Consider the following 15,128-nt stretch of genomic DNA (forward strand, 5'->3'; position numbering starts at 1 on the left):
CTGGGAAAACAGAAATGCTGTGAGTGAACTACTTAGAACATAGAGGGTTACTACACAGAGCTCTCCAGGGGTTAGCAGCCTCTCCTCTCTGGTGACAGCTGTGGTGGTCCTACTTTCATCCGCACTTTCTTTCATAGTTGCAATGGAAATTTCCTTCACAAAAAAAGATTCAGTGTCACAATGCACAGTGACATGACTCATAATGGGTTTATGCTATGGTTATCAGAACAGCTTATGTCTGGATAGTTTTTATAGAGGGTGAATAGCTCATAATGTTGTGAAAAGTCTTCCAAGCCTGTATGTATTATGTAGGAAGTTATGCTGAAGCTTTGATGGGACCCCATCCCCCACAGTGAGCTTGATAGTGTCCATTCTGGTGGACAACACTCTTCTTAACTCTCCAGAGACAAGTTTGTTTTTCAGAAATGGACACTGGATTGACTCCTAAAAAACCTCTTAGCTGGATAACTTTAAGCAAACAGGCAAAGACACAGTTAATACGGACTATTAGTTGTAGTATTTTACATTTACAGCGTTAACTGATTCTTTTATCCAAAGTGACTTACAATTACAACTGAGTACAACCTGAGCAATTGAGGGTTAAGGGACTTGCTCAGGGGCCCAACAGTGGCAATTGGCAACCTCCCAATTACAAGTACCTTAACCACTGAGCTACCAAAGCCCTATTTTGGTTTCAGAATATGAGCTCCGTATTACACTTCCTTCCTCCTGGTCTTCTATTTATGATTGAACTTTTTAAATGTTGGACAAAGCCATTGTTTATTAATGCTTAGAAAATGATCAGAGAATTATATTTTTACATCTTCCAATAACTATCATTCTAGGGATGCCATGTGCATATGCTAATGTTCATCTGAAACAATGCCAGAAAGAGCTCCACAAGGTCTCACAGTTCTCATACATAAATCATTCTTTCTCTTTAGCTGTTTCTCACACCACATCAAACAGGACCATGAGAACTATTTCAGTCTGTCCTAGGAGCATAAGTACCTACTCTGTTATCTATCTTGCCCATTCATCTCTTAGAATTCTCAGGACAGGAAGTTGACTCAGAGACAAATATCCATAGACACATTTCCATAAAATGATGTACTACTTAAATAACAAAGCTTCAATACACCGTTACTTAAATAACAACACTTTAATACACTGAGAGTTTCACATCTGACACCATACGGAATAGCGAAATGTGCAAGCTGTCCTTATCAGCTGATGTGGTGAGAGCGGTGCTGGCACACTGGCATGGCCAGTACATTCCAGAGGCCTAACAGACAGAGGTGATGAGGGCTAGAATTGCCATATGGAGTCACAAGCCCTGGCTCTGGAAAGAAGCCCAGACATCATTAACACTCCTTCTGTAGATGCTGATGAAGCTTAATGGCATTGCGCTGATGGTTTAAAAAAATTCTAAAACAATCATGTACTCATGGGAGTTTCATTTTCTTACATGTCTGCATAATTATATCATGTAACATAAAATAGTTCCTTATCTTGTCCAGACATGTAGGTCTTACTGTTATAGAAATGCTCATAGATTCTGTTCTTTAGATTCTAGAATGATTATTAGAATTTATTCTTAATCAGCCTTACTTAATTTACATCGTGTGAATAAAGAAATACGAGTATGCCTGTGACTTACATAATAAGTTCTGCAGTTCACTATGGATTTTTTATTTCTTCCTATAATGATTTATATTGTTATTTCCAGACGATAAGAATAGAACAGACTAAACAATAATTTAGACATTTCCCCTATGATATTGACCTTTTTTTAGATTATAGTTATTAGGTTAATGTATATGCACACATGTTATGTCTGCACCAATGTGTCAACATCCTTATTGTAATACCATTTCCAGGCATTGGGATCTCCCACACAGATTGCTTTTCCAGCACAGGTTATTGAGTGACCGAGTTCCTTTCAAGGAACTGTGAAACTGCAAGAGGAGTGTAAGATTTGCATCTGACACAACACCTACTACAAACCCTTACAGGGCTCACACTCTTTTTCTGAAGTCACAGACTGAGTAAATATCCATGTCCACATATGAGGGAACTGCCCCACTGTGTCCATCAGATAGAATAGATGAAAACTGCTGGAACAATAGAACATTCCATTCTGAGCATTCCTTACTGGTAATAATTGACTGACACGGTTACCCTTATCTACAGTAATGTGTCTGCCAAACTAAAAGTGACTCAAGTAAGTGACTCATGTACACACATGCTATATTTTGTTCAAGGGGTCATTTATACTAATTTCTGGTATGATCATGTTATCATGACTGTGTAGGCTTTTACTCCAGTTTATTGTGAGAACACAGGCCTAAAAGGTTACTTTTAATAGACGTGTCATCTAGTATTCTTTGTTGTTAACCCGAAGCCTTGGTTCTTTGAACTTGAATACTGTATGGATTCTTCCCTTAGGACAAAGTGTTCTAGACACACCTGTAGATACATCCCTCAGGCCTGTGCCTGGCTCCAAAAACAATAGAGGTTTTGTGATCCACAGTGGTGAATAAACAAGGCCACTTAGGTTTCTTGGCACTTGCTGTTACAAAACTGGTTCTGCACCAATACTGAGGCTCAGAGTTAGCAAAGAAGCTCTTAACATTCAAACCAGCAATCAATGTGGATTTGTGCTTGTTTTTGCAAATTTACATCAAACTGTCTTTTAGTGCTCTTGGTCAAACCATCTGATTAAGCAAGAACACTATAATGATGTATGTTTTCAGTAGGTAAAGCAAAGATAATGTTGAGCAATACAAGGTTCATTGCATTTACATTCCTCCGAGAGATAGAAAAAAGAACTGCTCCACAGAGGGTTAAATCTGAGGTAATGTTAGAAGCAGTTCGTGTAACCTTGACAAACTGTGCTAAGAAACCTGTAAAAGGATGGCTTGAGCAATCTTTTATTGATACCATAGTGATGAGGCTATAAAACAGCTCAAAAACAAATTGACATTTCAGTGCAGGATCATGGAAGGAAAACTGACAGGATGCATGATAATATCTACATGCTAAATGTCCTCAGTAATGACAAACATCAGAGCTCTTTAGATGGACTTAGAAACTTTAGCATACAAGTTTTTCTTCCTCATCAAGTTTTTCTGTAAAGAATGCGGTTTGAAAAAAAAACATTAGAAGTACAGTTTACTAGCATGCCAAATTCCTAGGGAAAATAACAATAATAATGAGGACAGTACTTTGTACACAGGAAGTGAGAAATGGATATGAATACAAAGAGTACTTAAGGATGATAAGAAAGAACTCAGAAGACTACTTGAATTTGTAATTATCATTTTCTATTCAGCTCTGGAATTGCATGCAAGTCTGCCCCTGAATGGTAAATCTGTGAACAGGTCCTCCAGCAAAACACATGACTCATGCCCTGCAAATGAACCTTCAAAGTCTGTGGGACAGCAGAGCCAGAGATTTCTCAGTGATGCTCTGATGAATGTAGTGGACCAGTTCTGATGACAAATCAGAAAGTCAAAAAACAGAAACACCAAGTAATTTACCAAGCTAAGCTCAAAGCTTTTAACTTGTGTTCTTTGGAAGGCTGTGAGGGCAGTGACGTGTCAAAGACCCACTGCCCATATGTTCGCGTCATTGTAATTACAGCATATGCTGTCCCATTCTGATAAACACAGGCTTTGTTCTTTTAATAGCACTTTATACAGTTTTCACTGAAACTTGGGTTGGATTGACACTGGAGATTAGTCACTGCTTGTATTATTCTATTAGTATAATAACACATGAGGAACTGATTACAGAACCCATCAAACAATGAAAAACATACAAATTAAATTTAAGATCATAACAGATCAAATAAACTTAACTAGACCTGTCAATTTCAGAAAAATGTTCCAAAATAACTAGGTGTCATCTTAGCAGTAACCACAGAAATGAATATCTGAACCAGACTTGGACATGATGTCATCCAGTTCATGAGAGCTTTAAGTGGCCTTGCTTAACTCATCAGAAGAGCATCACAAACAAACTACAGATGTTTATTAAAAAACAAAACAGGATGTCTGGTGCAAACATATATAAACTTTCCATGGTGTATTACTGCACAAATAAACTAGAATGTAAAAGAATACAATGTATCCTCAATGTTTGTGATGTTATATACGTTGTTATATATTTGTGAAATGTTAAATTCCACATTTCCTATCAGTTGACTAATCTCACATTATTTATCTTGATTCTGAATTGTTGAGAAACAAAGAGTTTAAAGATAAGAAACTAACAATAAACGTAATAACAATTGTATAATATAATTATATGCATAGGACATTGATCAAATAAACTATTTGGGTTTTTCCAGATTTGCTTTTCATGTAAAATATTCACTATTTTAAAACATATTTAAAATTACATCTTAATAAAAAAGAACTTTATTGCATTCAGTGTAGGCTGCTGAAGACGGTGCATAACATGAAAGTGGAAAAAAAAGATGCCTGCATCCTTGGAAAACACACACACAAAGTGTCAATATTATTTTAAAGCATCAATAATCTTTCTTACCTATACCATGCAAATCCTTGAATACCTGAAAGAACAGATCCTACCTGAAATGTTTATTTATTCCTTTAAGCTCCACCCGGCTATGGAATATACAGTGGTGTGAAAAAGTGTTTGCTCCCTTCCTGATATATATATATATTTTGCTTGTTTGTCACACTTAAATGTTTCAGATCATCAAACTAATTTAAATATTAGACAAAGATAACACAAGTAAACACAAAATAAAGTTTTTAAATTAAGGTTTTTATTATTAAGGGGAAAAAATCCAAACCTTGCACAAGGATAACCATTTTAGATATTTCAGTTAAGTCAAAAAATTATGTTCTAAATATCACAATTTATTATAAACCTTTGGACTCTTTTATTTGCAATACAACTCTTCATATTCTCCATCTCTTACTCACAATTAACATTTAAACACATTTGCAGCGAGAATTAAGACTTCCTCCAGAAAACTATGGAAATGTGTGAATAACTGGATTTCATAGATAGATCCATAGATGATTTCTCATGTTAGATCCATAGATTATCTTGTTTTACCTGTCCAGAGAATAGATGCTCTGACCTATAATCTACTATTAAGACAACAAGAAATATTTTAGTGGCTAAAATTATACTTAAACATTTCAGAATCCTCTGGGATGGTGCAGAGACTGCATCCCATTTTAAGGATCCTCCACTAATCTCCTACAGATGAGCCAAAGACATCAAAGACATGCTCCTTAAGACTGAGATAAATGACAAGTGTAAGAATAACTGTGGTTTTGTAGTCAGCACCTACTCTAGATGTGCTACATGTACATTTATTAACACAGCCACTAAAATAACTAGCATAGAATAATCAATTGCCATCATTCCTGTTATCAGTGTCAGCTATTATACATCACCTCTAGAGTTGAGTGGGTTAAGGGCCTTGCTCTAGGGTCCAACAGTGACTGGGTGACAGAGCTGTTATTTGAGCGCACAACCTTCCAATCAGCTTGAATCAGTCTGGCTATTCTCCTCTGACCTCTGGCATCGACAAGGCATTGACAGCCAGAGACCTTCTGCTCACTGGATATTTTCTCTTTTTTGTACCATTTTCTGTAAACCCTAGAGTTTATGATGTGTGAAAATCCCAGTAGCTCAGCAGTCTCTGAAATAGTCAGACCAGCCCATCTAGCACAAACAACCTTGCCACATTCAAAGTTACTTAAATCACATATATAGACAATGATGGCACATGAGATAATTTTTAAGACATGGATGCTCTTTTTTTCACTTTAATATAACAATTTCATTTACCTCTGAGGCTGACTACTGCATGTCGGTCCCAAATTGCCTGCAACAAGCTATCAGTTTGGAAGTTAATATCCCCTCCGTCAGCCAGATCAAAGACCTAGGCTTCACCCTTTCTGATGATTTCAAGGCTAGTGATCAATGGCAGCATTCAGCCACCAAGGCTTTCTGTGCTTTCGGTAAAATCACCAGTGACATATTTGTTAGGATATTCAAAGGCCAGATCTGGGATATTGTGTTCAGGTGAACCCACCTTGTCTTGTGAGGGACAAAATGTCCCTGGAGCGCATTTTACGGGTTGGCACCAAGATGGTATGCAGCATGCGAGGCAAGGACTACGCTTGAAACCCTAGGGATGTTCTCCTTGCACTATAGGCAGCTTCGAGGTGACCTCATACTCACCTATCGTATACTCACGCATAAGATTGGACTTGACCTAACTGGGCTATTTACACCAACTCCCCTACCAGCCCTTCAGGACATTCTAGGAAACTGACTAAGCCAAGGTCTGATTGCATCAGACTCGAGGCTCTGCTCTCTAGGCGGGTTGTAGACTTGTGGAACTCCCTCCCTGAGGATGTCGTTATGGCACCCACACCTGCAGCTTTCAAGCGACGATTGGATGCCATTTCCCTGCATCTACGCATGTTCCTGCATGCATAGTCCCCCTCTTCCCCCTTTACTTCTCGAGCACACTCTATTTTTTTTTTTTCTTTATGATGTCACATGACGGATGCCAATGGGTACAGCTGTCACTGGGCGCGTGGGTTTTACTGGTTGGGATGTGGTTGACTGTCTGCTACCTTGGTTTCTAGGTACCGGATAGCGGCACTCTGCCAATCCCAACGATGCGCAACTGAAGGAACAATCACGGGATTTCCTTCCTAACGTTCCGGTCCCGGCGTGTCGTGAATTTGTTAACTAGGAGACTGGACACTGCTCCTTTAGCTAACCTTCTACAACTAATACAGGCAATAGAGTAATATCCCTGTAACTGTGTGGTTGTTACATTCTAGCCCCTACCTTTTTCAGCAAATATTAACTAGCATGCTAGTTAATATTTGTTAAGTAAATAACTATTCTAAAAATGATATATAGGTAGTAAGGAGGCGTTATGGTTTTAAAAACGTATCAGCTCTACCAAGTAAATTATAAAATCTTTTTAAACCTTACTCCAGTTTATTGACTCCTTATACGAATATTGACCTGTCTGTTTTCCCGTAGATGCGTCTGTGACGAACGCAGCTAGCTAGCTTAGCTAGCTAACTAAAGTTGTGTATGGTGCTGTATAGCAGAATGTATCATTTGACTAATAGCTACTCATCTTAGCTAATCTTGTTTATAAAACTCAGCCTTACGTTTGTGACGACGTAAAAAACTTTCAGTCGGAATTCCCTGTGGCATAGATTGTGTCGATTACGGTACTATGTATCGCTTCTTAGCTAGTAGCTAGCTAATTAGTTGTTTTTCCAAAGTTCATTGCTCCTAAGGTAATTTTGAATTCCCGTGTGTTGAAGTATTTGTCATTTAACGCTACAAATTACAGCTTGCTACTTGGCACGATGTGTGAATTTTAACGGTAACTTGCTGGTTATATAACACTAGCTGGTACTCTAGAAGTACCTTTAGCTAGCTCTCTAGTGCATAATGCTAGTGGCAGTGTTGTGTGGAATTCTGTGCTGCGTTTTTCTGGCTGTAGTAGTTTTGATTTTACGTGTACTGTTGGTGCTACGGAGAGGTACAGAATGCAAACCAGGGGAAAAGGGCTCAGTGTGCGTTCTTGTTGTGGCCGGATCAGGTAAAATGAACACATTCCATGCTACAACCATCCGAACAACATAGACGTTCAATGTCTAATCAGGTATGTCAATCACTTATAGGTGGTCACACGACAGAGATAATTCGTTTGATGGGGAGTTTATCCCAATCATATACCCCACGACATTATGTAATGGCAGACACTGACAAGATGAGTGAAGACAAGATCCGCGCATTTGAGGCATCAAAACAGAAAGGCAACATTCCACAAGAGGTAATGGTTGTTTTCAGCATGCATCTATGCTTCTCTGCTTCTCATATGAGATGGACATTCACGTATGACCAGTAGATGGCAGGATTTCCTTTGCTGTAACACTTCGCACTCTGACTCGTTCTCTACTGTTAATGTTCATTCGTCAACTCTTACGTAAGATGCAAACCTATCCTTTATATGAGCGTCGTCACTTATGCTCCACACATCGTTTCTTGTTTTGTTCTGTCTCAGTTTACTATTCATCGGATCCCTCGCAGTAGAGAAGTTCGCCAGTCATGGAGCTCCTCCGTGCACAGTACTCTGTACGCTCTGGTGTACTCAGTTCCTCTGGTGTTCAGACTCCTACCTGACGTGGTAAGCCGCCGTGCTCCCCACCTCTGCCCATATATCCCACACCCTCATTAACTTTTCATTACAAACCTTTCCTCAGCCCATCTATTTCCCTCCTGTTGTTGTTTAATATGCAACCAGACTTGAAAGTTCATAACAGATTTATGCATTTTGCTATTAGGTGGCTTCAGCTCTGTTTTGAGGATGAAATGCTGAGACTGTATTTTTATATTATCTCACATTCTTCACTTATTTATATCTAAAGACATTGTATCCTATGTGCTATCACCACTAGATGTCATGTCCCTTTCTGTTTTATCTTGCTGTATGTCTTCTGTGGCGCCTTGGCCTGTGCTGTCTGCCACTTAAAGCATAGAATAGAAGGTCATGAGTGTCACAAGGTTCAACATTATAATGAAAATTAAAACCTCCCACATGGCAATTAATTAAGCCCATTTTCATAGCATATATAAGAAATAGTATATGCAGTTTCACAGAGAAATTTAGCTTTCGCTTTACTTATAAAGGACTTTGTAAATAAATAACTTGCTAAAACTTTCTTCCATCAGTAATAGTCACACATGCCCTCTGAATTGACATGTTCCATTAGTTTAAAGCCTGGTACTGTTATATTAGTAGATTAGTGCCATTTTCCTATGACATGTAAGGGTTAACTGTGATTCAGAAACTCAAAAACATATGGCATTTCTCATTCTGTCTCCAGTTGAGTGAAAGTAGGGTGAAAAATGGAGAATATGTGGAGAAAGAAAGATAAAAAGAAGAGTGCATGAGGAGTTGAGTAGGAGTGAAACTCTGGATGCCTTCCTCTGCCCCTCCTCCTGAGGTCGTATAGTGGGAGTGGAGTCTGGTTTCCGGATGTGGCGGGGCCTGACTGGCTCGTCGGCCCAGCTGTAAGGCTGGCCTGTCTGTCCTCAGCATAGGTGGAGCTAAACAGCATTAGGTTTCTCCATTGCCAAGATAAATTTCTAGGATGTGGAGGAGCCTAATTAAGCAGGTTATATTTGAGAGTTATAGTAGCAGAGTCCAGGTGAGAGAGAGGAAGAGGGAAAGCTGTTGTGAGTGAGGGTGAATTCCTTTTGAGAATTCACCCCATAGAAGCAGCCTGATTATAAAGAGGGAGCAGAATGCTGTTCAGCAAATCTCTAATTATCAGGCCTTCTTCGCATATTGTCATCATTTTCCACTTTTCTTTTCAGTGCACTGTTCAGAACGGAGGTAGGTGTAGGGTCGGAGTGCAGTCAAAACCGTAGTGCTGCCTTGGCATTTCTCTTGAGGTTTTACTTTTACATTTTTTTTAGCACTGCTAATTTTCTTTGCTAACTTTTTGTCAGTAGGTAGGTCTACATGTCAGAACTTTACTTGTAACACTTAAGTGAGCTGTATTATCTGGATAACCCTCACATCTTTTGGTTGTGCCACGCTGTCTGTTGCCACTGTTCATTTAGAAGCACGTCTTTATGGGATCTCTTTCCCTGGCTGTGACGTCTCACGTACAGGTCGACACCGCGTGGCGGCATTCCTCAGTATGACTTAAAGCTCGTCTCTGTTTGTTTTTACCAAACTTGAGCATGTCGGCAAGAGGCGCTCAGTCGTGGGCGCAGCATTCCAAAGAGGAATCCGAGGGAACTTTGGGGGTGGGGGGTGGGGGTCAAGGCTTGGGAGTCAGGGGGGCGGTGGATTCAGACCTTGGTTTGCCATAAAAGGGCATGCGTGAATCACAGCACCCATCAGTACAGCCCACCACCTCCAGATGTGTCAGCACAATCCAAAAGGCTGACAGTGTCTCGTCAGACCCAGCATAATGTGATACAGTCTGTCTGAAGCCAGTGGGCTACGGCTCAAGCCAAGCACTACTGTTGGTTTAGAGCCATTGAGAAGTTACATAAGGGCTATACTGAAAAGCCACTTTGTGCTATAACCAGTGGTGTCTATTCATGAATTAGTTTTATATTGATGGGTTAGATCCATTGATTAGAGTTATTCCAGTATGATGGCAGTAAAAGTGTCAAAAAATAGAGCTTACCAGTAACTAAGTTAACAGTAAAGTTTGCCTTAATCCAAAAAGCATTTGAGACAAACTTTACGTATGCCTATGTTATTATATTTAAGATCTATTTGAGTCAATTTAATGAAAGGTTGTATTATATTCAAATAAACTAGTAACGAGGAAAACCACAGTTTTGTTCCCAGTTTCTATTTGCTCCATGTTGGAGTAGAGGCTTCAATAAATTCCAGTGCTAGACAGAGGAATTAACATCCACACATACAAAAAGTTTGAGGGCAAAAAAGAGACATTTTTCTTCCATTGGTTCCAGTGCCAGAGGGGCCCAGCTTTTCCTTGTGTGGAAAAACGGAGCAGGGAGAGGAGGGGTCGTGTAGGTCATATGGTTTCCAAAAACAAATGGCGGTGGCTGGAGTGTTGCACGGTGAGCGGCCCATCCTGGTGGTGTTCCGACCCGGCTCCTCACTGAGCAGGACCATGCGGCTCTGCTCCTCGGGGTTCCGCATTCTCCTTTTTTCCCCCCTCTTTCTTTTTTTTCCCCCTCCTTTGAACATCCAGGCCAGTGCCTCAGCCCCATATGTTTCATCTTAACCTTATAAGGAAATTGTTAGGGGATGGAATGGAATGGCCTGTTGATTGTTTTAAGGAAGACTCTGATATGGAATATAATGCTTTGAGTGACTGAAGGATTCACCAGGCAGTGTTGGGAGAATGACACTTAACTAACCATGTCAAGATCTGCAGTTCAAGACAAAATATCACTATAATTGTGACATGCATGTGTGGGACTGTCACTCTATACTGATTTTATTATTGTCTTTTAGAAATGTACAGACCAGTGGTGCCCCAGTCATCAGCATGCATGGCCAAAAAATCAGCAGCTTTTTTTTGTGTGTAACAATTAACAATGAAAAACATGTGCCTGTAGTTTTATTCCATCTGCACTTGGTTTTATGCAGACCGACATATGTATAAGCAGAATGCATCCAGCTGTCAGACATAACAATAACAGAAACTAGGGCTTTGTAGAACGGCTGTACAAACGCACTGGCTCTCAGTGAGAGGGAGACATCCGCGCAGAGTGTCTGGGCCTCCTGTGAGGAGAGCAGAAGTGGTGACCCACTTTTGGTTTGTCTCCATTATATTGAGCTTCAGGACCTGGCTATGGCAGCATGCTTGATCAGCCTTGGTGTTAAAAACAGCCCATTGGGCTGAATATATTTATTCTTGCCAGGTGCATGACGACTGTCTTGTTAGTCTCTGTCTTTGTCTGAGTTTTCAGAAGATTGGTAAATGATTTATAGGTATCTGTCTGATAGCCTTCTGGGTCTTTGCAGCCCTTTTATTTTGTAGCTGCAGCTTAGATGTAAGCGTTTCAGCCTGTGGTTTAGTCGAGTGTGAGCTGACTCACCCTGTCTGGGAGGAAATGACACAGGCTGATGCTCAGCCTCACCTGTTTTCACACTCCTTGATGCAGTATGTTTTGCGTGCTGTAGGATAAGATGATGTCATCAGTCTGTAATCAGACACCTCCTTTAGAACTGTTTATTCTCCTGGGAATTAGGAAACTATTTAAGCAGGTTTGTAGAGAAACGATTGAGGAAAGCACAGGTGCACATATCCACCTGTTTTAGCATTAGAGAATAGAAACAGCCATTTTTAAAAGTGTGAATCACAGAGGGAGCTTCATTGTGTATCTCTGAGCTCACAGACCTGGAAAATGAAATGGTTATTTTGTTTTTGATAAGACTGAGATAAATTACCTCATTGATGGGGAGTGTATGAATATGAGTGCAGTAATATGTATGAGAGTGTGAGTGAGCAAGCCTGCTTTTAGGTGAGTGAGTGTTTTGGTATTTGTACAAAGTTTGCATATTTGAGTTCATTCTGTGTGTGTGGTGAGTCACTAAGGTGTGGAAAGGTCAAGCTGTCCTGTGAAATCAGGCCTCAGCTCTCGATAGGCAGGTGTGTGGAGGAATGTAAGGAATGTTCAGGTAGTTTTTGATTTCAGTATAATACATGGCAACTTTGTGCTCTTTCCCTGTCCCTCAAAAGCTGTAGAGATGCACCAAGCCAAACTTTCCACATCAGCCTACTTTAAGTCGTGCTCCATCAGAGTACGTCCCACAGTGTCATTTGATATAGGGATGAGAATGGAAGCATAGCAAAAATGTAGTGCTAACTTGTAAGGCTTATCTGTTCATGACTGTGACTGCACCAGCTCTTTTCTCTGAGTACAAGAATTAAATGAAAATGAAAGCTGTTAGATCTAATTTTTAAAGTGTTTTTTGATTGTTTTGCAAACTACTTTTTCTTTCATGTCCACAATGATGTGCTGTACTTTGACTAGTTCCTGGATGATTAAAGGGCAGGGATGTTTAAAATCGTACTATTTATTTTGTATTGAATATAAACATCATGTCCTTTCAGACTTGCATCTTCCTGGCAGAAGATCCAAATGGCCTTTTCACAGCTTGGCCAGCACTCATACCAAATGCTCTGAGGTTTCAGTACACAAGTGCAGGCATCCATAGAGCTGGATTCAGCCTTTCACTGTTGGGTGACAATGACCTCATGCCCGAGTAGACCTGCAGCAACATGTGAAGTGCAAATACTTCTGAGGAAGAGCACCCACCGAGGCCCTGCCCTCTCCAGTCACTTCTCCATGTGCATGACTGGGACATGACCAGTCCAAGTCTACAGGAGCCAGAAATGGAGTACACACACACAGATTTTATATATATATATATATATATATGTGTGTGTGTGTGTGTGTGTGTGTGTGTGTGTGTGTGTGTGTGTGTGTGTGTGTGTGTATATATATATATATATATATATATATATATGAAGCCTGGCTTTTTCCAGCGTTTCTGCACGCCCTGCTCAGGGCTCAGTATGGTGATGGCTTCTCCAGACTCCATGGCCTCTTTCCACAGGAGTCTGACCGCCTTCCTGTGCAGCTCCTTTTCTCCAGTCTACAGTCTCTCGTATTTCTGCCACTTGTGGTCTTTTACCCTCAGTCTATAAAGAGATTTAACCTTTAATTTATGTTTAGGAGATCTGACCTAAATTGTGTGTGTGTGTGCTGCAGGTACTGTGTAACGGGCCTGGGACTTGCGTGCCTCTGTGCACTGCTGGACTGCTCTTGGGGACCCTAGGGCTGAAGAGGGTGATGCTGGTCTATGTGGAGAGTATCTGCCGTGTGGAGAGCCTCTCTCTGTCTGGAAAAATCCTTTACCACCTCGCCGACTACTTCTTTGTGCAGTGGCAGCCTCTGCAAACTAAATATCCCAAATCTATCTACATTGGAAGAGTAGTATGAGTAAAACCTGACTTGACATATAATTTACTATCAGAATGGCACATGTAATTCAGTAGGTCATGTGTCGTCTGTTACTTTGACATTTAGAAATATGCAGAATAGCACAGATGCTATTGGTGGAATACATTGCTTCATGTTATGAGTCAAATAAAGAAGTGCTTTTTTTTTTTTTTGTATGTTATACATCTTCGTTCCTTTGGGGTTACTTAAGGACCACAGTGGTCCTTAAGAGAATATAAGGTAAACATGCTGATGATTAAATGTCCCTGTCAAATAACCTGGGTTTTCTGCTCTGTTTCACTTGAAAAGCAGAAGTATTGTCCAGAAGATTGGCTGCTGAAAGAGCAGTCATTGTGATGTCAGAAAAAAAATGTACTGCAGAAGAAAGACTTCTCTGCACTGCAGACATGCACAGAGTCACGGTGAACTGTAAACTTGTGGAAAACTGCTGTGGTTTTTACTGCTCTTGAGTTAAAGGTTTTACCTGAATGAAAGGAGTGCATCAGTCTATTAAGGGCTAGGCTTATGCTCAGACATGATATATCTTGTTACATTTCTAAAGAAATATTTCGATTTACACAGGTCAACATACAAATGAGCATATTTTTAAGATCTGAGAAATTGTTACTGATAAAATATCAAAAACCAGGTTAGGACATTTGTGGATTTTTTTTAAAGAATATCAACTATAACTGGGCTGATTTTATGTATTTTATGTATTGCCTTCATCTATGTAAAAATTGAAGTGTTACTAATGCTTATTCTGTGGAATGTGCAGGTGCCTTGTGACTATGTCCCTAAAGCTTGTTCTGTGGGGTGTGCAGACACCTCGTAGTTGTGGTCCCAAAGTTGATTCTGTGCAGAGTGCATTCACATTGTGGAGCATTTCCTGTCCATGCTACTGCTGTTGGACCCATGCTGAGAGGAAGCAGCGTGAATAATTGAGATGTTTTCCGGCAGTGTAAGAAGAGGGGGGGGAAGGGGACAAGCATGGATTCTTTGCTGAAATATTTCCTTTTTCAGCACTCATCGCTGGATACTAGTGTTTTAAACATAGTCTTGCTATTTTTGATCAGCATATTTGATTGATAGGGGAATAAAGAACTTTAGACTGATTGCACATGACTGCTTATGCCATACTGACTGAGTAGGCTTCCCCCTCCCTGAAAAGTTCAGGTTACTGATTTGTTAGGTTGTCTCTTCATTTTGTCTAAGTCACTGTGTTTGCTCTATACTACAGGCTAGTGACTGACAAGAAAGCAGACAGCTGGAATGTTGCATAGAGTTTCAGAAATCAAGACATGCAGCTTATGACTTGGTATAAGCATATGCCATCGTAGAAAACAGTAGGGCTTTTTAAAGATCCTCTACATCTAGAAAATGTATTACAACTCTGCTAAAGTACCAGGAAGAAGTGTATATTGAGCAGGACTGCAGCATGGAAAGGCAACTGCTGTTATTGGCAGCTGGTTGCAGTGATTAAGTCAACAGCAGTGGGCTGAGATGTGCAGACGGTGTAGCAGAACTCCAACACTCAGGTTAAAGTGATCCAGCACTGACTGGAATGTTTACGGTAAGTGAGGGATGAG

General features: G+C 40.2%; 1 protein-coding gene across 3 annotated transcripts; it reads left to right on the forward strand.

Annotated features, from left to right (window-relative positions):
• The first annotated feature begins 6,788 nt into the window (after positions 1-6,788).
• Positions 6,789-14,659, forward strand: alg14 (ALG14 UDP-N-acetylglucosaminyltransferase subunit). 3 transcript variants are annotated; one of them, XM_035530882.2, is made up of 5 exons: positions 6,789-7,630; positions 7,713-7,864; positions 8,096-8,218; positions 13,068-13,204; positions 13,309-13,510. In XM_035530882.2, exons 1-5 carry the CDS (start codon positions 7,480-7,482, stop codon positions 13,373-13,375), a joined length of 630 nt encoding a protein of 209 aa, XP_035386775.2. In that variant the 5' UTR covers positions 6,789-7,479; the 3' UTR covers positions 13,376-13,510. The 3 variants fall into 3 exon arrangements, with proteins under 3 accessions (XP_035386775.2, XP_026871523.2, XP_026871515.2); XM_027015722.3 differs by lacking the exons at positions 13,068-13,204; positions 13,309-13,510 and adding an exon at positions 12,648-13,004; XM_027015714.3 differs by lacking the exon at positions 13,068-13,204 and having other exon boundaries at positions 7,036-7,630; positions 13,309-14,659.
• Positions 14,660-15,128: the final 469 nt, after the last annotated feature.

This window comes from Electrophorus electricus, chromosome 14, assembly GCF_041902795.1.
Source record: "Electrophorus electricus isolate QZ-2024a chromosome 14, ASM4190279v1, whole genome shotgun sequence".
Classification (NCBI taxonomy): domain Eukaryota; kingdom Metazoa; phylum Chordata; class Actinopteri; order Gymnotiformes; family Gymnotidae; genus Electrophorus; species Electrophorus electricus.

Bases quoted from the DNA above. Each gene is read 5' to 3' on its own strand.
- alg14 (XM_027015714.3), top strand. From the start codon at position 7,480: ATGCTAGTGGCAGTGTTGTGTGGAATTCTGTGCTGCGTTTTTCTGGCT. The intron at 7,631-7,712 runs GTAAAATGAACA...AATCACTTATAG, and splicing joins TCTTGTTGTGGCCGGATCAG to GTGGTCACACGACAGAGATA. The intron at 7,865-8,095 runs GTAATGGTTGTT...GTTCTGTCTCAG, and splicing joins AAGGCAACATTCCACAAGAG to TTTACTATTCATCGGATCCC.